The sequence below is a fragment of the Theropithecus gelada genome, chromosome 2 (genome assembly GCF_003255815.1).
Source record: "Theropithecus gelada isolate Dixy chromosome 2, Tgel_1.0, whole genome shotgun sequence".
In the NCBI taxonomy this organism is placed as follows: domain Eukaryota; kingdom Metazoa; phylum Chordata; class Mammalia; order Primates; family Cercopithecidae; genus Theropithecus; species Theropithecus gelada.
The window spans coordinates 48,682,636-48,707,859 of record NC_037669.1 but is presented as its reverse complement, the minus strand read 5'-3'; the positions used below and the strand labels follow the sequence as shown (position 1 = coordinate 48,707,859).

At 51.3% G+C, this 25,224-nt stretch overlaps 1 protein-coding gene across 1 annotated transcript in view; it reads right to left on the bottom strand.

The window, feature by feature from the left end:
* Nucleotides 1-25,224, bottom strand: part of EFCC1 (EF-hand and coiled-coil domain containing 1) — a 44,110-nt gene that overhangs the window by 17,353 nt on the left and 1,533 nt on the right. The window contains exon 2 of the mRNA XM_025374991.1: nt 23,635-23,918. Within this exon, the coding sequence (XP_025230776.1) occupies nt 23,635-23,918 (284 nt within the window). The remainder of the gene's footprint in view (nt 1-23,634; nt 23,919-25,224) is intronic.

The window sequence follows — 25,224 nt, the reverse complement described above, 5'->3', positions numbered from 1 at the left end:
TGGGTGGGCCGAATGCTATGGCCCCATCCTCTCTGTCACACTCAGTGGCTGGGAGCTCCTGCTCCTAACTTGCAGGTCCAGCATCCTGACCCCCAGCTCTAAGGTCACCAAGCTGCCCCCTGCCCCTGCAACATGCTGTCTGTCTTTACTCTCTGGATCCAGCAGCAGCCCACAACCATGTGTCGTCATGGCCATTTCCTTGAACACAGCTCTGACACACCTAGCCCTGGAGCCTACTGTGGCTTCCCAGAGAGGTCCAGATCCCTAATATCCCAGCCCACCACAAGGAGTTTCTGAAGTTACAATGCAAAATTCGTTTGGAAGAACATATTTTGTTCAGGTGGGCCCTATGGATGGAAAGATGTCCCCTTGCCCCGCTTCCCACCTCAGTTCCACCCCTCCAGTCCCCACTCCACTCTGGCTGCTGAAGGGATCAAAGGTCAGCTTTTAAAATGCTTCTGTGGCTCCATATGGACAACAGAAGTAACTTGAGTGTCAGGCTGGGCGCAGTGGCTCATACCTGTAATCCCAGCATTTTGGGAGTCAGGTGAATCACTTGAGCTCAGGAGTGTGAGACCAGCCTGGGCAATATTGCAAAACCCCATCTCTACCAAAAATACAAAAATTAGCCAGGTGTGGTGGCCACATGCATGTGGTCCCAGCTACTCTGGAGGCTGAGGTGGGAGGATCACTTGGGCCTGGGAGGCAGAGGTGGCAGTGAACCAAGATCACACCATTGCACTCCAACATGACAGAGTGAGACCCTGTCTCAAAAACAAACAAACTAACAAACAAACAAACGTGTTCTTAGCACAGCATTGAGAGGCCTCCAAGATCTGACCCAGCCCAGCCCTCCAGTATCATTGCTGGCAATGACCCATGGGCAGCACAGCCAGACCCATTGAACTTCCTGTGCCTCACCCTTGAGGTCTTTGCACATGATAATAACCATAGCCAATGCCTCTATGGAGCTTATAGTGTGCTAGGTGCTGTCTTAAGTGTTTTTATGCAAACAAACTTGTCAAACGACCACATTCTGAACCCACACAGATTCCTCTGCCTGAAAGGTACACACCCCAGCTCCAGCAAGTAGAGCCCAGAAAATCCTCCTGGTTCTTCATTCTCCCACCCCAACAAAAATGTCACTTTCTCAGAACTCACCTCTCCCTCTGCTATGGTTTGAATGTGTCCCCCAAAGTTCACGTGTTGGAAACTTAATCCCCAACGCAACAGTGTAGAGAGGTGGGGCCTTGAAGAGGTGATCAGGCCATAAGAGCTCTGCCCTCACGAGTGGATCCACACCATTACTGCAGGAGTGGGCTCCAGATACAGGAATGCATTTGTCTCCCTCTCTCCCTCTTTTGCTCTTCCACCTTCTTCCCTGGAATGATGCAGCAAGAAGCCTGTGGCCAGATGTGACATGCCATTTACCTCCCAGCCTCCAGAACACTTAGCTGAATTTCTGTTTTTTGTTTGTTTGTGATGGAGTCTTGCTGTGTCACCCAGGCTGGAGTGCAGTGGTGCAATCTTGGCTCACTACAACCTCTGTCTCTCAGGTTCAAGTGGTTCTCCTGCCTCAGCCTCCCAAGTAGCTGGGACTACAGGTGTGTGCAACCATGCCCCGCTAATTTTGTATTTTTAGTAGAGAACGAATTTTAACCATGTTGGCCAGGAGGGTCTTGAACTCCTGTCCTCAAGTGATCTGCCTGACTCGGCTTTCCAAAGTGCTGGGATTACAGGTGTGAGCCACCAGACTCAGCCCGATTTCTTTTCTTTATAAATTACCCAGTCTGTGGTATTCTGTTACAGCAGAACAAATAAATACGAATAAGACACCTCTCAGAGGTGTGGCTCCCAGAGCCCTCGTGTGGTGTGTTATGGTGTTTCTCTCTCACCAGACTGGGATTTCCTTGAGGACAGTTAGCACAGGGACAGAGTGGCCCAATGAAGGTTTGTCAAATGAATGAATGAGATTTAGGGGAGGAAGAGCAAGGAAAGGCCAGGCCAGGGACAAGACCAGAGCCTGGGTAAGCATCCAGTTTCCTCCTATCACCTACTCACGTGCTCTTGGATTGTTCCAGAAAGGCCAGAGAAGGAAGAGCACTAGATCTGGAGCCACAAGACATGGGTTGAGTCCCACCATTCCCAGTTCCTATCAGCTTTGTCCTGTGGAATGGGGCTAAGTCCTCTGTGCACCTCAGAGAGGGGTGGACCCTACGTGATAGGATAATGCAGATTCCTAAGCTGCAGACATTTTTGGTCATTTGTCCTTTTATTTACTAATACATATTTTATTTTGTAGTAAATATTATAACCGATAATGAAAACCCAGCATCTCTTGCCATAAATAGTAACCACTGTTAAATTTAAGCAGCAAGAGGCAGCCAGGCGCGGTGGCTCACACCTGTAATCCCAGCACTTTGGGAGGCCAAGGTGGGTGGATCACGAGGTCAGGAGATCGAAACCATCCTGGCTAACATGGTGAAACCCCATCTCTACTAAAAATACAAAAAAAATTAGCCAGGCAGAGTGGCGGGTAACTGTAGTCCCAGTTACTCGGGAGGCTGAGGCAGGAGAATGGCGTGAACCCAGGAGGCAGAGCTTGTAATAAGCCGAGATCACACCACTGCACTCTAGCCTGGGCGACTGAGCAAGACTCCATTTCAAAAAAAAAAAAAAAAAATGGCCGGGCGCAGTGGCTCACGCCTGTAATCCCAGCACTTTGGGAGGCCAAGGCGGGCGGATCACAAGGTCAGGAGATCGAGACCACGGTGAAACCCCGTCTCTACTAAAAATACAAAAAATTAGCCGGGCGTGGTGGCGGGTGCCTGTAGTCCCAGCTACTCAGGAGGCTGAGGCAGGATAATGGTGTGAACCCGGGAGGCGGAGCTTGCAGTGAGCCGAGATCGTGCCACTGCACTCCAGCTTGGGGGACAGAGCAAGACTCCATCTCAAAAAAAAAAAAAAAAAAAAAAAAAAGAAGCAAGAGGCCATTAGCCTGAGGCTGTCTCTGTACTTTGAGTGATGATCTGAAGCCAAACTTAGTATGTGAAGAAATCAAACCCCAATTTAGAAGCATATGTTTGTAACAAATAGCAGGCTGAGCTCCCCAAACCTCTGCTGGCCCTGCCAGCTGCCCAATTCATGACTTGTTCTTTACTCAAGTAAACTCTGTTAAATTTAATTTGTCTAAAGTTTTTCCTTTTAACACCTTACAAATACATAAAGCAACAATAAAACACAGTTAGTCAGTTGTAGCTAGATCTTGTTTTCTGTCTGCCTCTGAACCCGAGGCTGTTCTCTGTCCATCCAAGAGAGGCTAGCAACTGTCAGAAGTCAGAGACTTCTCAGCTCCAAACCACAGCTTGGGAACCGGTGCTGGAAAAGCATGGCAAAGGCCCAACCTCCCTGCCCTGTGCTTTCCGGCCTGCAACTCCCACATTCACTCCTGCCTGCCGCACCTCTGGGCCACTGTCTTTCGGAAGTCATGGGGGAAATGGGCTGGGGGCCTTCTGTGAGCTGCAGAGACATTTGTCACTCAACGGGCATTACTGAAGCACCTCTGTCAGGGCTCCAGGCAGTTCTGGGGAAAGGCAGGCCCTGGTAGCCACCCACTCTCCCTTCACATCCTCACTTCCTGGCAGACCCCAGAGTCCTTGTGTGCGGTTGGGTGTTCCCTCCAGCTGGCCACATCTGCACAGCACCCCGAGGCTGGGTGAGCCTCTGATGTCTTCCTCCTGCTGGAGGTCGATGGTCACATCTGGCCACCAGCCCAGGGGGTTACACAATCTGACAAGGGCCAGATGTTGCTCTTCCTCCCTTCCACTGCACTGGTGACTCCTGGCTCCTGGCTCCAGATCTTCATGCAACAGACCCCTCCTTCAGTTCTGTGATGCAAAGAGGTGGATCTCAGGAGCTGCAAACCTGGGTTCCACCCTCCGGACTGTGGCTTCGCTGTGTGACCTGCACAACTCCCTCCCCCTCTCTGAGCCTCCATTTCATTTTCCTGATTGATTAATCAGTCAACACTGCTGGGGGCTCTGTGCTAGCTGGGCCTGGAGGTCCTATGAGGATGAAATAAAATGACATAGTCCTTCTAAACTTTGTGGAGCTCCTGCCCCTGCTAATATTTGAGATAATTTTAGGTGGCACTCAGATGAATGGCTAGGAGTATGTGCACTTGTTGTAAACAGTTAAGCATTTATTTTAATGTGTACTAAAAAATTTAATGAGCACATCAAACCATCTTAGTTTTACATTTATGACAGTGATATAACTTCCTTTTACAATTATCTAGGTAAACAAGTGAGTCAATTTAAGGAAAAATATTAATTAAATAATACAGGTGCTATATAGATATGACAAAAAAATGACATGGATCTTAGGAGATCTGAAGCTTGGCAAATGCTTAGACACCAGCACACGGTGAGCTCTGGGTGCTGTGAGAGCAGAGCTCTGTGCCTGCCCCAGCCACCTCTGCCCCTCACAGCAGGGGACCCCGATCCTAACATACTGACACCCTCTTTCTACAATGGCCCTGTGCTATCCCAAAATGAACTGAATACATAATATGTCCTATTTTCAGATGTACTTCAAGAAAATTAATGTGATGCCCTAATGGTAATTTAAAAGAGAAAGAAAAGGAAAAGAGTTTTATGATATACATTTCGATATGTAAATACTCATAAACAATGAAATTTTCAGATACTTAAACCTGCCTGTGATGGATACATTTAAATTTAAGAGGGGCCAGGTAACATTCAACTGAATGTTGTTGATAATCTTTCCCTATATTTGGCATTTTAAAATATCCAGATTAATAGAGGGATTGATAAATAGACACCTACGCAGACTCACAAGAGTGCAAGCATAAGGACTGCCAGTGTTTTTTGTTTTTTGGGTTTTTTTTGTTTGTTTGTTTCTTGAGACGGAGTTTCAATCTTGTTGCCCAGGCTGGAGTGCAATGGCGCGATCTCAGCTCACCACAACCTCTGCCTCCCGGGTTCAAGCGATTCTCCTGCCTGAGCCTCCCCAGTAGCTGGGACTACAGGCCAGGCATTCCCTGCCAGCAGCTTCAGCACCATGAATGTTGTCACTGTCTTTGATGTGCCTCTGAAATGATGAGCAACTCTTGGAAAATGCCAAACAAAACAAAGTGTGACCTTCCCTCAACTCACACAGCATCAGATTCTTGGAAAACCCTTTGTATATTAAAACCTTGTGGAAAACCCTGTGTTTATACATAAGACAGAGGTGGGCTCCAGCCTCAGATCATCATGGCAAAAGTGAGGCTTGCGCAGCACAAATGTGTCCAGCAGGACACATGGAGCTCATGTGGGGTTTGGGGTGATGCTTGGTTGTACAGGATCTGCCCAGAGGCTTGTTTCCCTGGCAGGGCCCCTCACCTGTCAGGAGCACCACCCTTCCAGTCATTGAGGCAAACCCTCCTCCCTACGAATTTCCAGAAAGTCCCTGGGGAGATACTGCTCCCAAGGAGATGCCCTGTTCCAGACCCCTCCCAGCTCTCAGGCTTAGATCCCACTGGCCACGGCAGCCTCACCCTGGGACTATGAGGTGCCCACCCCTGTGGATTTGGACTTGGAGGCTGCCGGGTCAGCACACTGGACCATGCCCAGCCTTCAGAAGGGTGGTGTCCAGGGTTCCCATCTGCGAGCGCCCAGCCAGCCTATAACCTTCCTGGCCCCCTCCCCTGGAGCCTCTGGGCTCACACAGCCTTTTAAGAGGGGTATCTGGCCTGTGTCTGTTTAATCCTGGGCCAGCCACTCCAATAAGCGTGCCTTACCAAGTCTTTCACCTCTTTGAGACTCAACTTCCCCATCATTTTATTATTTATTTATTGAGACAGGGTCTTACTCTGTTGCCCAGGCTGGAATGCAGTGGCGTGATCTTGGCTCACTGCAGCCTCAACCTCCCAGGTTCAAGTGATCCTCCCACCTCAGCCTCCTCAGTAGCTGGGACCACAGGTGCACGCCACCACGCTCAGCCAGTTTTTGTATTTTTTATAGAGATGGAGTCTTACTATGTTGCCCAGGTTGATCTTGAACTCCTGGGCTCAAGTGATTCACCCATCTTGGCCTCCCAAAATGCTGGGATTATAGGCATGAGCCACTGTGTCCAGCCTTCCCAGTCTTTTAAATGGGAATAAGTCACCCAAGCTCATAGGGTGCAAGTCAGGGCTAAATTAGGGATGTATGTGTCTGGCACACAGTAAACACTTGACAAATATTAACTCCCATCCTCTGTTTACAGCTTCTTGCTTGTTGATCTTTCCTTTTCCATTTCTCATTTTACCCCCTAAAACCTCAAATAAATGTATAAATTTCTGCAGTGGTGTCCCAGTGTTTTAATCTGGCCTGCATCGTCCAATGTGGTAACCACAGTCACAGGTGGCTATTTAAATTTAATCAGGCTGGTCGTGGTGGCTCGTGCCTGTAATCCCATGAGGTGGGTGGATCACCTGAGGTCAGGAGTTCGAGACCAGCCTGGCCAACATGATGAAAACCTGTCCCTACTAAAATACAAAAATTAGCCGGGCGTGGTGGTGGGTGCCTATAGTCCCAGCTACTCGGAAGGCTGAGGCAGGAGAATCACTGGGAGGCAGAGGTTGCAGTGAGCTGAGATCACACTATTGCACTCCAGCCTAGGCAACAAGAGTGAAACTCAGTCTCAAAAAAAAAAAAAAAGTAAATTTAATCAAAGTTAAATAAAACTAAGAATTCAGTTCCTCAGTTGCACTAGCTACATCAGGTGCTCAGTAGCCACCCGTGGCTCACAGCTACCAGCACAGCCAGAAAGCGTTTTCATCATCTCATAAAATCCAGTTGGACAGTGCTGATCTGCAACTTATATTAAAAGTTAAATCATTTACAGTCATTTTTCCCAGAACTGTAGTTCTCACTTGTTTGTACTACAATTATATGAATCTAGAATGTGACTGTTTATATGAACACAAAATATATACAAGTGAGTGTCCTTCTGCGGTCCCACATCCTCAGAGGAATTATTGGACTGATGAGCAAACCACTAAGACAAACACCAATAAGTGGGCTGACTGGGCTTCTAAATCCCACGTGAGTGAAGGTAGCCAGCCCTCGCTAAACCTAAACCTACCCAGGACAAACTTAAAGCTGGGTCCCTGTCTTCATCACCCAAAAGGGTAGACTCCAGGTGGACTGAAGACCTAAAAGATACGATTAAAACAAAAGAATGTCCAGCAGAATACCCTTGTGACCTAGGAAAGGAGGACCACTCAAGAATTCAAAGGCAAAAATCATAAAGCCAAAAGAATTTGGTGAATTTGATTACATCAAAGAACACACTGGGGCCGGTGGGCATCACTTGGTCAAATCATGTATGTGTCTCCACAAGACCCAGCAACCCCTCTCCTGGGACAGTTCTCACAGCAGGCTGCTGCACGGTGGCGTGGGGGAGGACAGGCACTTGGTGTCATCTGGAGTGGTGGGCAGTTGGAGGCAGCCTAGTGTCCACCCCTGGGAGTAGACGGAGGAGTTTGCAGAGGGGAGAAGCAGCGGGCAGATGCACTCACAGAACAACATTTGGTTTGGGTGGGAACTCCAACACCGAGTGGGGAGTCAGAGGCACGGCAAGACATGTGCCACAAGGCCGCCAATTGGGTGCAAACAGACCCCGAAAGACTCGCTTTGCAAGAACACATCCCAACAAGAATATACACAGAAATCACCGGGGAGGGACTGCCTGAAGGACAGGAAGGCGTGTGGGACCAAGAGGCGAGAGAGTCCATTCCTGCCCCTGCCCAGTCCCCTGCTCAGGATACATGAGGAATCCCAAGGTTGGAATTGCTGGCCACCGATGACCAGCACATTGTCATTTGACTCAGGGCTGGCATACTTATGCTGTAAAGGGCCAGAGAGAAAATACTTCAGGCTTTGAAGCCCATGAGGTTGTTGTCAGAGCTACTCCACTCTGCACAGGAGCAGTTCCACAGAATATACAAATAAGCGGACATGGCTGTGTTCCAATAAACCTTTATTCATCGACATTAAAATTTGAATTTTATGAAATTTTCATATGTCATGAAATATCCCTCTTTTAGTTTTTTCCCAACCATTTAAAAATGTAAAATCTATTCTTAGTTTGTGGATTGTATAAAAATAGGGGTGGAGCTGGACTGGCCCACAGGCTGTAGTTGCTAATCCCGGATTTAACTGATGACTTCTGCTCCCCGTGGAGACAATTTAGTCCAAGGCAAACATGTTTAGTGAGCTGGAGAACTGAGGGCTCATCTTTACTCCCAAGGTCAGCCAGTACCTCTGGATTTGCTAAGAGAACTAACCCTATTAGGTTAGGGAATAAATGAAACCAAGCATCTGGCTGTGGATAAAAAGACCACCCTGAGGGGGATGGGGACCCTCTTGTATGGCCAGGACTGCATACCATATGGTAGTCAGGAGGGAGGGCTGTTATTTTCTTGCTTCGATGACCAGCATTGATTTCTGTTGTTTGCAACCATAACTCCCTGGCTGGTACAACCTTGAGAAACTCATTTCACCTCTCTGAGGTTAACCTTTTTTCCAACGAAATGTCTGCCTCATGGGGGTAGGCACTATGGTGACCACCGGGGTGGGCAGAATGTCTAGGAATGGGCCCCCAAGTTCCACACCCTAATTCCCAAAGCCTGTGAGTGAAGTGAGCCTATCACTCGGAGGTGGCATGACGTTCTATGGCACAGCTGGCCAGAAGACAGGGGATTATCCCTGTCTAATCACACAAGTCCCTTGAAATGCAGACAGCTTTCTGGGCTGATGTAGAATAGGCCGTGAGAGAGATGTGAAGTGCGAGAAGGACATGGAGCAGGTTGTTGCTGGCTGGAAGATGAAAGCAATGTGGGTGAAGGAATGCAGAGAGCAACCCCAGCTCATAGCCAGCAAGGAAAGGGGGCCTCGGTCCCACAGCCAAAAGGAGCTGGATTCTGCCCACACTGGAATGAGCTTTCCCAGGGGTTCCAGACCCGGCCAAGGGTGCCTTGCTTTTGGCCTTGTGCGAGCTTATGCAGAGAAGCCAGCCACACCCGCCTGGACTTCCGGCCTACGGAATTATGAGGTCACAGGTGGGTGTTGTTTCAAGTAACTAAGAGTGTGGTGATCAGCTATGGTTGTGATAGAAACCAAATTCAGCCATCCAAACAACCACACCCCATCTGCTGTCAGCTCAACCCTGACTGTGGCCTTGTGCTCCCAGAGAGACTTGACTGGCCTAAGCCAATCATGAAGCCTCCTTCACGTGGCCAGAGATTGGTTTAGGAGCAGGCATGTGATGCAGTTCTGGCCAAAGGGAGGTGAGGGGAAGTCTGCCAGGAGGACCTGCGGATATGGCAGTGATGCCTGAGGCCATGGCAGCTCTCTTGTAACCATGAGGGGCCCTTGCTGACAGGCCAAAATGACAAGCTGAGGAAGACAGAGTGGAAGATGAATCAGGTCCTTGAAAACTTTACTGAACTGCCAACGAACTGCTCTCCCCTGGACTTCTCACATGAGATAATAAATGTCCTTGTGGTTTAAGCCATTCTGAGTTGGGTTTTATGTTCTTGCAACATAAAGCATCATCACTGATAAACCACTCACAGCACTGCTTAGGAGTGCAATAAGGTTGTACAGATAAAGTCCTTAGTGCAGTGCCTCCTGCCTCAGCCCCTGTACGAGTCAGGGTTTGACCAGAGAAGTGGGGCCAGTGTGCGGAATCCATCTACAGCCATGCCTGCAGCTGTAGCTCTGTCTCAAGGGCTTTATCACAAGCAGGTGGCCTGTGTGATCATGGGGGCTGGCTAAGCGAGTCTGGAATCCACAGAAGGGAAGCTGGCAGGCAAGTGGAGCTCACAGGCACTGCTCATGGGCTTCCCCAGAGGCTCTAGACACGGGCACACCTGTGAGCTCCACCTGCCTGTCAGCTTCCCTTTTGTGGACTTCAGGCTTGCTTAGCCAGCCCCCACAATCACACAGCCCACTTCCTTGTCATAAAGCCCTTCAGAGCTACAGCTGTAGGCCTGGCTGTAGATGGATACCACACCCTTCTGTCCACAGATGGAACTTCTCATTCACACAGAAGCCTGTTTGGCTCTTAAAGCCCACCCAGACCAGCCAGGATAATGTCCCTTACCTAAAGTCAACTGATGACAGACTTTAATCCATATGCAAAATACCTGTACAGCAATTGTAGCTTAGTGTTTGACCGATAACTTGGGGCTGTAACCAAGGGAGAGGTCAAGGCATCACATCAAAGCCAGGGGGATGCATCAAAAGCTCATTACACCCCCGGGGCTCAGTTTATTCTGGAGTAGATGAGAAATGTCACTGGTGTCTTTTTCTCTCTGCTTCTTATGCTCTGAGCCGCTCAGCGACTCAGCAAGTCTCAGGAAGCTGCAGAGCTGACAGGTTCCCCAGAACCCAGCCAGGCTACTGTGGGCCATCAGGCCACAGCCACGCTGCAGCACCTACCCTGGGAGGTCCTGGAGGTTCGCACACAGTGGCTTCCTTTGCTGCATGGCGTTTCCTGAGCTAAGCAGCCTCACAGGAAACCGAGAGCAGCATGTGAAAACAAGAGAACAACAGGAGGAAGAACAGCTTGAGGGGTGGGGGGCAGGGGGCAGGGGGCGGCAGAGGAAGTGCGGAAAATAGATCACAAGGGGTGCAGGGACAGTCTTCAGGGGTCCTCTGTGACTCCTCTCTGGTCCCTACCTGAACTCGGGAACCCCCCAACTTTACTGAGCAGGGGATGGCTGTGGGACCGGTGCGACAGGAGCGTGCGAGCAGACACAGACACTCAGCTCTTGGGGCCTCGTGCAGGGTGTCAGGCTGGGCTGGTGACCTCTAAGGCCCTGCCAGCCCAAGCTGCTGACTTAGTTCTGTAATTCACCGAAGGATGAATTATTTTTTTTTTATTTTTATTTTTGAGACGGAGTCTTGCTCTGTCCCCCTGGCTGGAGTGCAGTGGCGCGATCTCGGCTCACTGCAAGCTCCGCCTCCCGGGTTCCTGCCATTCTCCTGCCTCAGCCTCCCAAGTAGCTGGGACTACAGGCACCTGCCACCGCGCCCGGCTAATTTTTGGTATTTTTAGTAGAGACGGGGTTTCACCATGGTCTCGATCTCCTGACCTTGTGATCCGCCCGCCTCGGCCTCCCAAAGTGCTGGGATTACAGGCGTGAGCCACCGCGCCCGGCCGAAGGATGAATTATTGAGCCAGCCACTGTCCTTAGCAATGGCATGAAAAGGTCAGGGGCGGTGAAAGACAACAAGGAGAGGCTGTAGATGGAGATGGGGCCTCCCTAAAGAGTTGGGGTCTGGCAAGACCTGAAGGGTGAATGTGGATTGGTCAGGAGTAGGCTTGTGGATGGTGGAGGGAGCCTTATGCCCAAAGGGCCTGAGGAGGGGAGACTTGGAGGGTCAGTGTGGCTGCAGCAGATGATGGGAAAGGGCCTGGTCACTCGGGGTCAAGACGGTCACCAGAGGAGGTCATGGGAGAATTGTGAGTAGGGAGGCCTGAGGTGGGATCTGGGTGTTGAAAAGATTAACCTGGCACTGTATGGTCAGTGGTTCTGAGCCAGCTGGGACACCAGTCAGGAGGCCAGGACAGCTGTCCAGGGGTGGTGCTGGGGCTAGGCTGGGTGGTGGGTGCAGCTGGAGAGTAGCGGGCAGGTCTGAGCCACGTGGAACTGAGACTTAGCAGGACTCGGTGTGCACAGCTGAGGAGGGCTCTTCACCTGCTCCTCCTCCTCACTGGCCCCTCCGCATCCAGTCTGGTTCCAACTTGCTCCTCCCCGTGCAGGCAGAGCAGACAAGCCAAGCTTGTGCCCAGCCCTGTGGTTTTTTGCTACGGGGGTCGCCTCTGCCCTGGATCACACAAGTCACTGGCCCCACCTTGCCACTCAGGCCTCAATTCCAGGGCCACACCTCAGAGAAGTCTCCTGTGATGGGCTGGTTGTGTCCCCCCAATTCATATGTTGCTGTCCAGACCCCCAGTGTTCCTCACAATGTGATCTTATTTGGTGATGGGACATTTAATGAGGTAATCAAGTTAAAATGAGGTCTTTAGGGTGAGCCCTAATCCAGTCTGACTGGTGTCCTTCTAAGAAGAGGAGATTAGGACAGAAACACGCACAGAGGGAAGACCATGTGAGGATACAGGGAGAAAGAGGCCCTGTCTGCCAGCCCACGAGAGAGGCCGCATGAGAAGCCCACGCTGCTGACGCCGCACTCTGGTCAGCCTCCAGAGCTGTGGGAGACAAATGCCTGTTGTTGAAGCCCCCGGTCCCTGGGGCTTGTCACAGCAGCCTGAGCTGACTCATACACTCCCCGACCCTCCCTTTGTCCACCTGCTTAGTTACTGGTGGTCGACAGCATCCCGCACTGAGAGTGGGCACACGAGGGCAGGGTCTCTGCCTCTTCCCAGCTGCCTCCCTCATGTCCAGGACAGCATGGGCCCTCTCCGGCCACTTGACAGAATTTGGTTGAATAATGAAAAGTCAGTGGTTATTTCTGACAGAAAATCATGAAGAGGCAAAATGAAGAGTCTGAAGACTCTGTCTGCCCCTTCCTGGGTCTCTGACTGGGTGGCTCCAGGCTTCTCCAGTCACCTCAGTCCTCTCCGGAAACACCCCCACCCCCAACTCAGAGCAGATTCTGACAGTCCCTCTGGCCCCTGCCTAGTCACAAAGAAGCCACCGCCCTTCCTTGGCCAGGTCCTCTGCCTGGCTGAGGGGGACTGGGTGCCATCATTGCCTACAAGTAGCCGCCCGTCCAGCCCCCTGACTACTGTTCTTTGGAGAATCGACTCCTCCATTTCTCCTGGCCAATGTGTCGGGCAGGGCCAAGGGTGAGAATGTTTTAGGCAGGCCTAGCTAATCAGAGTGGCAGTGATTGGTCCAGAGTAGTCACATGACCCTAGGTTGGCCAATCAGCATGCTCCATTTCCCTGGTGCCAGTGACTGGTTCCAGGAGGGGCGTGGCCTATGTTGGAACTACTGGGAAAGAGAAAGTGTTTCTGTTGGGGGTGATTGGGAGGATAGGAGCTAATCCTGATGATGATGGTAGCTGTCTTGCTACCTTATGGGAAGAATGTCTGAAATCAGAGCCAACTAGGAAAAAGACAAGATAAAGGATAGAAAGTAAGAGATTCCAGGTATCATAATTTGAGCTCCCGGATCTAGCCATGCCTGAAGCTACATACGCTTGAGATTTTTAGTTGATAAATAAGTGCCGTTCCTACTTTTCTTTTGGCATAAGGCAGTGAGAGTGGTTTTAGTCATTAGCAACTAAAAAATCCAATATAATATAGAACCCTCTCCATCCAAAGGAGGCATATTTTTATTTTTTGTCATTTTTTTTCTACACAAGACCACTTTGACCGTCTATATCCCAGGTTGTACCGTCAAAACAATCTGGCAGTCATGATGCCCACCCCTTTGTGTCCTCCAGAGCTCACCTGGCTTGGGTCTGCAGAACCATATATACTACCCCTGACTTAGGCCAGGCCATGTGAAAGTCCCGACACTGGCACCTCCGGAGCTACAGGACAAGCCAGGCCTCCACCCAGGAACTGGCCTTTTCTTCCAATGTCTCCTTGTGGGTAAACAGCATATCCTTATGTGAGGAGAGATTTTCTCTTTGGATGAGACCACCTTAAATGAGGAAAACTATCCATGCACCAGGCCCTTTGACTTTCTGGAAAACCACTACACTACATAAAAAATGCCCAACGCGGCCGGGCGCGGTGGTTCAAGCCTGTAATCCCAGCACTTTGGGAGGATGAGACGGCCGGATCACGAGGTCAGGAGATCGAGACTATCCTGGCTAACACGGTGAAACCCCGTCTCTACTAAAAAATACAAAAAACTAGCTGGGCGAGGTGGCGGGTGCCTGTAGTCCCAGCTACTCGGGAGGCTGAGACAGGAGAATGGCATAAACCCGGGAGGCGGAGCTTGCAGTGAGCTGAGATCCGGCCACTGCACTCCAGGCTGGGCAACAGAGTGCGATTCCCTCTCGAAAAAAAAAAAAAAAAAAATGCCCAACGCCTGGCTTGGAGGCCCAGTGCCCACTCTTCCACCTTCTCTTTGCCTGGTGCTGAGTTGTAGCCTTTACGTTTCTTGAATTTTCACTTCTAAGGAGAAATTCATGAGGTGAACATTTGCTGTTTCTGTCTAACCTGCATCCTTTTCTGTCTCCTAGTAACAGCACCAACCTTCCTTTTGGGAGTTGTCCCACCTCTATGGCCACCCAACTCTTGGCCCACTTCAGGGTTGAGTGTGTGCCCTGGTCCAGGCCAACAGGACTATCCTAGTAGCCTGGTCCTGGTCTCGGCCTAGAGGCGGTGCTGTGACCCAGGTTGGGCCAATCCACATTCTTTCCTAGGACTTTATCTACAGGTGCTGGGAAGCAGAATGTTGGGTCACAGAATTTGAAAAGTTATGAATCTGGGGTCCCTGCAGCCATGTTCCCAGCTATGTGGAGCAGGAGTGAGTAGAACCAGGCAGGGACAAGCAGAGATCCAGGTGGATAGAGAGTGCTGGAGGCACGGGGGTCGAAAGCCCATCCGAGGAGTGTGCAGCAAACACAGGCACACCCCACAGGTGGGAATGCATCCCACAGGCCAGGGCCAGCTGACAATGACATTTAAGGAGGGCTTATTATGTGTCAGGCATCATTTTAAACGCTTTCTATTATCTCATTGGATTCTTACCCTGTGAGGTAGGTACTAAAATTAACCTATTCTCCAGATGAGAAAACTGAGGCACAAGCAAGTTGAGTTGTAGCTTCCCCAGAAGCATCAAGACACCAAAGAAAATGTGCAACATACATAGGTTAGCAGATGAGGCAGGTCATGGCCAAGGGTGACTGGTCTGGCACTTCAGCCCACCCCATGTTCTTTGTGGCTGCCTCAGGCCTGAAAAGGCTGAAGCTTATTTCCAACCCACCTGTGGGAAGTAGCAGAAAGAGCCACAAACTCGTGGACTGAATCCAGCCTGGCTGTGCCCCTGATTTACTGGGTGAGCCTGGGCAGATTACCATCCCTCTCTAGGCTCCTTCCTTCTCTGAAGGATGCATTCATTGCACATATTAGCTTGTACAGTCAAGGCCCCTCTCTCTGGGAGGGGTGCAAAGCCTCAGGCTCGGGAGAGGGTGTATCTCTAATCTGTGAGACCAAAGTGTGGGCCCAGGCTCTGTCCTCCGAGAAGTACAGCTAGGGGAATGCATTTGAATGAGGGCAGGTTTCTCTGGGGACACCACTGATTGGCCACCTCGACAGATAGCCCACGGCTCCTCCTCCTCTGCCTCCTTGCTCTCCAAGGCCTGCCCCTTTGTGATCCTGCCCTGGACAGGCCTTGCTTTTTTGGATAGACAAGAATGAGTGTCCCCACTTCATTCTTTCTTTCTTTTTTTTTTTTTTTTTTTTGTTTTTTGAGATGGAGTCTTGCTGTGTCACCCAGGCTGGAGTACAGTGGCACAATCTTGGCTCACTACAACCTCCACCTTCTGGGTTCAAGCAGTTCTCCCGCCTCAGCTTCCTGAGTAGCTGGGATTATAGGTGCGTGCCAGGAGGCCTGGCTAATTTTTGTATTTTTAGTAGAGACGGGGTTTCACCATGTTGGCCAGGCTGGTCTTGAACTCCTGACCTCAGATGATCCGCCTCCCAAAGTGCTGGGATTATAGGTGTGAGCCACTGTGCCCAGCCCAATAAGTTCCAATATTTATTAAGCCTTTCATTATTCTGGGTACTTTCAACACATCAGCACGTTGAATCTTCAAATACTCCATGATGTGGGAATATAATCATTACTATTCTCATCTCATTTTACAGATGAGCTGAGGCTCACAGAGGTGAGAACGGCTTGCCGCAGGCCACACTCCCAGAGCTCTACCACCATGCTGCCTCCCCCGCCACACTCGACGTTTATGCCAAGACAGAATCCCATACCCACTTTACGGCTGAGGAAACTGAGACTCACAGAAGTGAAGGGAACAGCTCTAGCTCCTACCACACATGTGGAGGAGCCGGGAATCAAAGCCAGATTGGTCTGGGCCTTCTGAGCCTGGGCCCCCACCCACTGAGCCCCCTGTGCATCCTGAGGGCCTGGGGCATGCAGTGGGTGCCCGAGTGGGTCTGCCTCTTTGTGAGCCTGAGTATTGTTCCTGGAGGAGGAAAGGCCTCTTTTCTCACCAAGGCCACCCACACACCCACCTCCAAGGATGACGGAATCCGAGGCCTCCCAGCTCCAGATGGTGCCCCATGCCCCCTCTGCTTGCCCCCACCCATCCACCTCCCTCCCGCCCCGGACCCGCTGACTTTGGCCCACCCAGGTCAGGCCAGGCAGCCGCAATGGGGCAGAAGAAAGGAGGTAGCCCTCAGATGGCCTCACCTTTGTGTCCCCTCCATGGTGACCAGCCAATTGCCCTCCCTCCTCCCTCCCCCACCCCCTTTCTTCCATCCCAGCCTTTTCATCCTCCCCCGACAACAAAGCCAGAGGCCAGGCCGCCAGGCCTCTCCTTGTTCCAGCTGAGCTGAGCTGGCTCTCTGCCTTTTCTGTCTTTTTGAGAGTCAGCCCCTGCCCGGTGGTGCTGGCCCTAGGCTGCCTGCCCTGCCCAGGTGTCCTGAAGGCCCTATCAGGGCCTTCAGAGCAGGGTCAGGGGCCAGACCAGGCAACTGGCTGCGACATGGGCGGTTTCAAAAGGACAAAATGTCACAAATCCACCAGATACCATCTACTGAGGACTCAAGGGGGACCCCTCAAGGCAAGACAAGGCCACTGGACCACTTAGGGGTCTCCTTGTGCTGAAGTCCCAGACGTTATGCCCTTTCTTCCACTTTTGAGGACAGCATCCACTCCCATGCCCGCTGGCCCATTCGTGTGTCCACACACATCTTACTATGTGCCAAGGCTGGACTGGGTGCTAGGCCACAGAAGTGCCAAGCCCTTATGCTCCCTCTGGAGGGCTCCCAGCTATGGACAGAACCTGGGGATAACAATCTTCTTCTGTCCATCCTCCCCAGTGAGCCCTAAAATCACCTGGATGGGCACAGGGTTGGTGAGGGCATACAGTCCCCCTGAAACCACCCCTAAAGCACCCAGCAGTCAGGAAAAGCTGACCTCCAGACAAGCCTGCTCCCGTGTCTAACCAGGTTTCCTCCCAGGACCTTTAGAGTTCAGAGTCTTGAGCTGCCACAGGTGGGCTATTCTACTCAGACAAGAAAAGGATTGGTCTGCAAGCTCCAGAGAGGGGCAAGGGGGTGTGTTCCTTGAATGTGTCTGGGATACAGTGTCCCTTGTTTCTCCTGGGAGGATCTCATTTCCAGAGTCCAATGGGCCTTGCTCTCACTCCAGTGGTGGGTATGTGACTAAGGTTTGGCTAGTCAGAGCATCAAATTGTCCTGGCCCCTGTGATGAATTCAGGATGAACATGTTTCCAAGTTGGCTGAATGAGGCCCATATCCAGGACTTCAGTGGGATGGTTCAGATAACAGATGGTCTTTCTACTGGACTGAGCTTTGGGGATGTTAGCCTGGCACCCCAAGGGCTACTGGGGGAGAGCACTTGCCAGAGAGTAAAGCAGAGCTTCAGCATATCCTGGTAATACTACGTGAGTACCTGAATTCAGCCATGTCTGAAGCTGGACATGCCTACACTTTTCAGTTCTAAGAACTAACTTCTTTTTCACCTAGGTCAGTTTGCATTAGGCTTTCTGGCACTCACCCAGGAGACCTGGATGATAGAAAGGAAGAAAAGAAAGAGAAAACAGAGGAGAGAAGAAAGGTGGAAAGTGGTTTCGGTGGAGAGTGCCACTGAAACACCTTGGTTGGGCAGGGATTGAATGACATTTTATGAATGGTGATGTCAGATTTTCCATATGAAGCTGTTTGCATTACTGCAACAGAATCCCCCCTCCAATAATCAGTAATGTCTACTATGCATAAAAATTTGTGTGGGGATGGACTATTTTGTGGGATTTGAAGGATAAGGAGCTGAGTTTCTCACCTCAGACGAGGTCGTGTTTGAACAGAGACCAGCTATGGGGAAGCAGGATCAGTGGCTGATATGGCTGTGAGGAGACCACAAGCCTCTTGGGAGGGCTGCATGCCTCAGCAGGCAGGGGCTGGGCCAGGGAGTGCCTGAGTCTTCCCCAGCTCTAGGAGGCCTGAAGATGCCTTTTGACACCTGGGGGGCTTCTATTTCACCTGCAACTCCTACAACTCTGAAAGCAGCAGCAGCAGCTCCTTCGTGGCCCCTCAGCACATGGCACACCTGTGCCCTAACATGTCTACTGCCATTTCTGTGTCCCCAAGGATTCTGGCATGGGGATTGGTCCACAGAAGTTGCTTAGAAAATACTGTTGAATGAATTAAATAAATATCTCCAATTGCTTACATATTTACTGTCCATCCTCTTAGGCTGCTGGTCAAGATGGTGGATTGAGGTGCTATGGGAAGCCCCTCTTCCATCTACGAATATGCTGAAATGCTGCATAAAATAGAACTATTTAAAAGGGCATAGAGCCAAAGTCAAAATCAAGAAGAGGAGATCTCCAGCTTGTGTGGAAAGCAGGAGATGGAGCTGAAATGCCCATGGAGGGATTAGGGACAGGAGACCTTGCGTAGTGAGTTACAGAAGGAGACTCCCTGCATGAGGCCAGGGGCCAGCAAGGGCTGTCTTATCCATAAACAAAGATGAAAAATATTCCACCTATTGGCCTTGGGGTTTTGTTCCCAGGTATGGGACTCAATCTCTCACTACCTGTGTAGCTAGGCAACTCCAAGCTAAGAATCACAATTAAAAACTGGTCTAGAATCAGGGCCTAGTGGAGGCAAATGGAGAACTGCTCTGAAGGGAACTCTACAACCGGTTCTATGTGTGACTCTCAAAGATCATGGCCCTGCCAAAGATGGGCTCACAGCCCAAAATGACAGTGCCTGCCAAGAATGCCTCATCATGACAAAGACAGCAGGTGTAAAACATCTCAGGAAGCTCAGATATTACAGCAATCCAAAAGAGACTGTAAAATTAATATGGTTGAATGCTACAGAGATAAAGGATTAGACAGAACCCACAACACAAGGACTGATAAGGATGAAAAAAAAAGTACAGGTCTGAAAAAGAACTCAATAGAAGCCCTAACATGAACAATAGAGTCATCGAGATCCCATTTTAGGAAAGTGGCAGAGTTTGACTCAATGTTAGGAAACTCAACGCAGTCTGAATTCAGCTGAGTTCAGGTATGTGACTTTAGTAAACCCACTCCCAACTCCAAGGGTCTATTTCCTCATTTGAAACATATGACATAATACCAACCTCAGAGGGAAGATGAGAAGATCGGAGTGAGTCGGTCTCTGTGAAAGTGCTTTGAACACTGGGAGATGCTGGAAAAGTGTGAGTTGGGTCATTTATTCTAACCAAATGGCTTCAAGCTGTCATTCTCAGGGGGAGTTCAGTCATTGCTCTGTTTTCCCCCCAAAGACACATCTGCAGAGCACCTGGAGACATTCCAGAGTGATGTCACTTAAGAGGGTGTGATGGGGCTCTGCTGTTTGGGGCATGGGGCCCTTTCCTCCCTTTAATTCCTCTAGACTGCAGCCCCCTAGGCCAGCTGCAGAGGAGGGGGTTGATTCAGCGCAATAGTCAGGGACATCTGAGTTTCTGGCACTTGAAAAGCAAAAGCAGGCCGGGCGCGGTGGCTCAAGCCTGTAATCCCAGCACTTTGGGAGGCCGAGACGGGCGGATCACGAGGTCAGGAGATCGAGACCATCCTGGCCGACACGGTGAAACCCCGTCTCTGCTAAAAAATACAGAAAACTAGCCGGGCGAGGTGGCGGGCGCCTGTAGTCCCAGCTACTCGGGAGGCTGAGGCAGGAGAATGGCGTGAACCCGGGAGGCGGAGCTTGCAGTGAGCTGAGATCCGGCCACTGCACTCCAGCCTGGGCGGCAGAGCGAGACTCCGTCTCAAAAAAAAAAAAAAAAAAAAAAGAAAAGCAAAAGCAGGCTGGGTGCGCTGGCTCATGCCTGTAATCCCAGCACTTTGGGGGGCCGAGGTGGGCGAATCACAAGGTCAGCAGTTCAAGACCAGCCTGGTCAACATGGTGAAACCCCGTTTCTATTAAAAATACAAAAATTAGCCAGAGGCAAAAGAATGGCTTGAACCTGGGAGGCGGAGGTTGCAATGAGCTGAGATTGTGCACTGCACTCCAGCCTGGGTGACAGGCGAGACTCCATCTCAAAAAAGAAAGGAAGGGAAGGGAGGGGAATGGAGGGGAGGGGAGGGGAGGGAAGGGAAGGGAAGGCAAGGCAAGGGAAGGGAAGGGAAGGGAAGGGAAGGGAAGGGAAGGGAAGGGAAGGGAAGGGAAGGGAAGGGAAGGGAAAGGAAAAGAAAAGAAAGAAAGAGAAAAGCAAAAGTAGAGGTGAATTGTACCCTCCCCAGCCAGTAAAATGTCTGGCCAATGTTTCCGGGGTAGGAGAATCCAGGGGGACTTGTGCATATTACCAAACCCAACTCGAGCTTGTGGCTTGGGGCCATCAGGCTGGGCTGTGAGTCCTGCCCTTGCCACTAAGTTGCTGCGCCACACTGGACAGCTGCTTCCTCCCTGGTCTTGGTTTTCTCATCTGTGAAATGCTGATAATAACACTTTTCTTTTAGACTAGTTCAGAGGCCCCATGAGCTCACATGAAAAAGTGCCTCGTACGCAGCTGATGCTCAATAAATGCCCATGGCTATTCTGTCTCCTCTCCTTTCCCTTCTTCTCAGAGTGAGAGCTTTGGGGCAGGTCAGTCCATAAACCAGCAAACTCTGACCATAGAAAATGGGCAGAGGTGGTCAACCTCCTGGGCAAGGTAGGGTTGAAAGCGTATTTCTAGAGGGGCAGAGAAATGAGTGACACAGTCATCTGCCTAATCACTGTGTGCCCTTCACATAGTGTTACTCGCTCTCTGGTCCTCAATCTCCTCATCACTAGGTGTTTCCTTCAAAGCCTCTGCAATAGCTGCTCCTCCTTCTTCCTTACTAACAGAATCCACTTTTGGCTGGGCGCAGTGGCTCATGCCTATAATCCCAGCACTTTGGGAGGCCGAGGCGGGTAGATCACCTGAGGTCAGGAGTTTGAGACCAGCCTGGCCAACATGGTGAAACCCCGTCTCTACTAAAAATACAAAAATTACCCAGGCGTGGTTGCATACGTCTGTAATCCCAGCTATGGGGAGGCTGAGGCAGGAGAATCTTTTGAACCTGGGAGGCAGAGATTGCAGTGAGCCAAGATTGCGCCATTGCGAAAAAGCCTGGGTGACAGAGCAAGACTCTGTCTCAAAAAACAAACGAACAAAAAATAGAACCCCAGTTTTGTTTGAGACTGACTAACAGGACCAGCCCTTACAGGTTTCTTCTTATGCCCAATCAGCAGATAGAAGGTCTGGAGGCACAGCAGCCATCGTGTAACTGTGAATCAAAGCACACAGGCAGTGGGGGAAAAGTGCTTTGACTTTTCTGCTTTGTGGCTGTGTGGCCTTGGATATGTTACTTAACTTCTCAGTGCCTCATTTCTCACAATGTGTAAACTGGGGATAAAATGCCTACCTTGAACAATCTTATGGGGACTAAATGGTGCATTGGCTATGAATCCACTTTTTCTGTTGTAAAGGGCTATGCCAATGTTTGTAGTCACTTGTAGCATTCTGCTATAGAGGACTAGTTGTGACTTTAGAAATAAACAAAGAAGAGCCCCTTTATTTCTCCTCTTGGATAAAGTTCCAAGGCTGGATGTGGGCCTCAAGCCAACCAGCCCTGCTCTTTAGCCATCAGCTATGCAAACAGGAAGTGGCTCTCCAAACACTGCACGCTGCAGGAGGCTGGCCCAGAGTCTGCCTCTTTGGAGGCCTCCTTCTAGCCCCATGCCTTCCCATCTCCCAGTTGTGAGCTCCTCAGATGTCCAGTAGGTTCAAGGCCATCCCTTCTGCCTGCCCCACCCCCAGCCTGGGCCAGACCACCTTCCTCTCAGGACCAGGATGGCAGGAGCCCCTCACTGGGCTCCGCACTATCTTCTGCTCTCCCTGTCTGCCCATCTCTTTGTCACACTGTAGCCAGGGTAACTTTTTATTGAAATGTAAATCTGCTTCTGTCACCTCCTTGCTTAAAACTTTCCCATGGTTTCATGTTCTTTCTCTTAAGGGAAAAACTGAAGTCCTTGCTGCCACCTTCCAGGCCCTAAATGGGCCTACCTCCAGCTCTACCCCTCCAGCCACTCGGGCTTCCTTTTAGTTTTTGAATGGTGCTAAGGCCCCTTCTGCCCTAGGGCTTTGCCCGTACTGTTCCCATTTTCTAGAATGTTCTCTCTTCTCCTCTTTCCATCTGGCCCAGTAACATCCTACCCTCAAGTGTCACTTCTCTGGGGGCAGGCTGATGAGTGTCCTCCACATCCTGCCTGCTGCCACACATCTGTTCCTGTGAAGGTCTTATCTGCTCAGGGCAGGGAATTCAGTCTGTCCTAGTCACATGGTCACATCCCTGATGCCTGGGATGGCCCCTGGCACAGAGAAAATGCTCAGCAAATGTGTAGTCAGGCCAGCCGGCAGGCAGGGGTGCCTTGTGATTTGAAAGGGAGAGAGGCTCTGTCGACCAAGCATCTACCATGTGCCAGGCAGGATCCCATGGCCTCTTCACAGCCACTCCCGCAGGCAGGGACCCCAATCTGTGCTCTACCCAAGAGGAAGCAGGGTCTTCGAGGGGTGGTGACTTGCCCACACTCACACATCTGCCAAAAGTCCTGCCAAGATTTGAATCTGGGTCCCAAGTCCAGCTTCCTGCCCTGGTGGAGCTAGCACAGGCAGTCATTATACACCTGTTTCCTCATCTACGGAGTGGAAACACAGCAGTACCCACCTCACAGGGCAGCTGTGAGGCTTAAATGAGTTAAGCCACATAAAGTACTTAGCTCAAGGCCTGGCACACAGCAAGTGCTTAGTAACTGTAAGCTATTATCATTATGATCGAATCCAGGAACAAATAAGAATAAGCACATTCAACTGCAATCTATGATATGATAAACAAATAGAGGGTGTTTGTGGGTGAACAGGAGGATGGATGGACGGCTGGCTGGGTGGGTGGGTGGGGGGAAGGATGGATGATGGATGCGTGGGTGGGTGGGGGGATGGATGGATGATGGATGGGTGGGGGGATGGGTGGGTGGGTGAGTGGATGGATGGATGAATAGATGGATGATGGGTAGGTGGATAGATGGTGGGTCGGTGAGTGGATGGGTGGATGGATGAACGGGTGAGTGGATGGACGAGTGAGTGGATGGATAGGTGGGTGGGGTGGGTGAGTGGATGGACAAATGGATGGATGGATGGATGGGTGAATGGGGTGGGTGAGTAGATGGACAGATGGATGGATGAATGGATGGGTGGGCAGATGGATGCAGAGCAAGCAATGGAATGGACTTATGACTTAAGAAATGGAGAACTGACAAAGGAATGAAAGAACACGTGAATAAATGCATGGAGAAACTGGGGAACACGAGAGCGTGTGGGAGGCGGTTTGCACACCCGAAGTCTGGGAAAATGGGAGCCGAACTGGGGCACTTGGGCCCAGGGCCCGCGCCCCTGCTCACCTGTAGCGTTGCAGCTCCGCCTCCAGCCGCCGCACCCAGCGCTGCAAGCCGGGCACCTGTCGCGCCAGCGCCTCCAGCTCTCGCACGCGGTGCAGGCTGCGCAGCACCACCTGCCGGGCCTCCTCTGCGCGCCGCCGCACCTCGGCCTGGCCACGGCGCAGCCGCCCAGCGCGGGCCTCCGCCGCAGCCAGCGCGCCTTGTGCCTGCCGCAGTTCCCGCACCGCAGCCTCCGGTCCGCCGCGCTCCATCTCGTGGGTGCTCGCCTGGCTCTTCCAGAGCCCGACCTGCGGGGACAGGGCAGCAGGGGCAGGGGGTAAGTGCCCCAGCCACATGCACCAGACGAACGCCCGCCACGACGGCGGTCCCCATTCCTCCGCACCCAGAAGCGCGTGAGCACGTTTATGGCGCCGCCTGCTTCCAGGTGCCAGGCCCTTAGGTCCCGTGCGTCCGAGCTCCTTTAACCCTGGCCACATCCCTAGGGAGGCGGGAGCTCTAATGATTCCTCCTCGCCCGCCCCCCCAACCCTCCAGCATTTTTTTACTGATGAAGGAAACTGAGACAGGACGCCAGTATTCTGTTCCCTCTGTGGTACCAATGATTCTTCAACCTCGCACCTCGTCTCGGTCTACTCCTGTGTTGGCGGCGTTCAGCCTGCCGGGTGGCAGTTCCTCATCTCCTAGACTCCCCCCAGTGGCACTTGCAGCCCTCCCCGTGCCTGCTCACTAGAGGCTCCTTGAGGGCGGTTTCTGTCTTTACTGGTGTGTTCCCAGAGCCTAAAACAAACCTGGCACATAGTAGGTGCTCAATAAATACCCGAGCATGAGCGATGCCGGAAGACCTTTCAGGCGCATCCCATGGCTCCCCGTACATTACTTGGGATTCCACATCAGAGGAGTACTTTCCCGCCTCCACCCTGGCTTCCATGCACACCAACACTGAAAACCACACCTTGCCACTTTCCTGCACTCTGCAGTGTCCTGAGCTAAAGCGGGGTCATATAACGTCATTTTCTTCCTGGCCTGTTGTCGCCTGGGGTAGGGGCTGTTCCTTTCCTCCTCTGACCCCTGCGGCCCAGCACTGCCCTTGGCGCACAGCTGGCACAGTGCTTAAGTGTTTGTCGACGGCTCCCAGATGCTAAGGCTGGGTCCCCATCTCACCCCATGGTTTCTTCTCAATAGCCCAGAGCGGGTCTGGTTCCCACAGGCATTTGGTGGCCCATGAGTGCCTGATCCATAGTGTGAGCCACCCTGTCTATTTCTCACTTGTCTGTTTCTCCCGCAGGGAGCCCCGTAAGTCGTTGCTGATTGACAGAAGGAGCTGTCAGTCTACTCCAGGAGGCAGGGAGATCCTTAAAGGTGAGGTCAGGGCCTTCTTCACACTTCTGTCTCCTAAACCTCCCAGAAGCCTGGCAGGAAGGAGAGAGAAAGATGCTTGTTGAAAGGGAATGTGTGAGACTACCCAGACAAGTGCAATTCCTGGGTTAGAAGGGGCAAGACGCGATGATGCGGGGGTGGAGCAGAAAAGTGGGGTTTGGTTGTCTGAATGTGACTGGGGTTTTCAGGAGTGGAACAGATGGTAAGAATAGGGTTG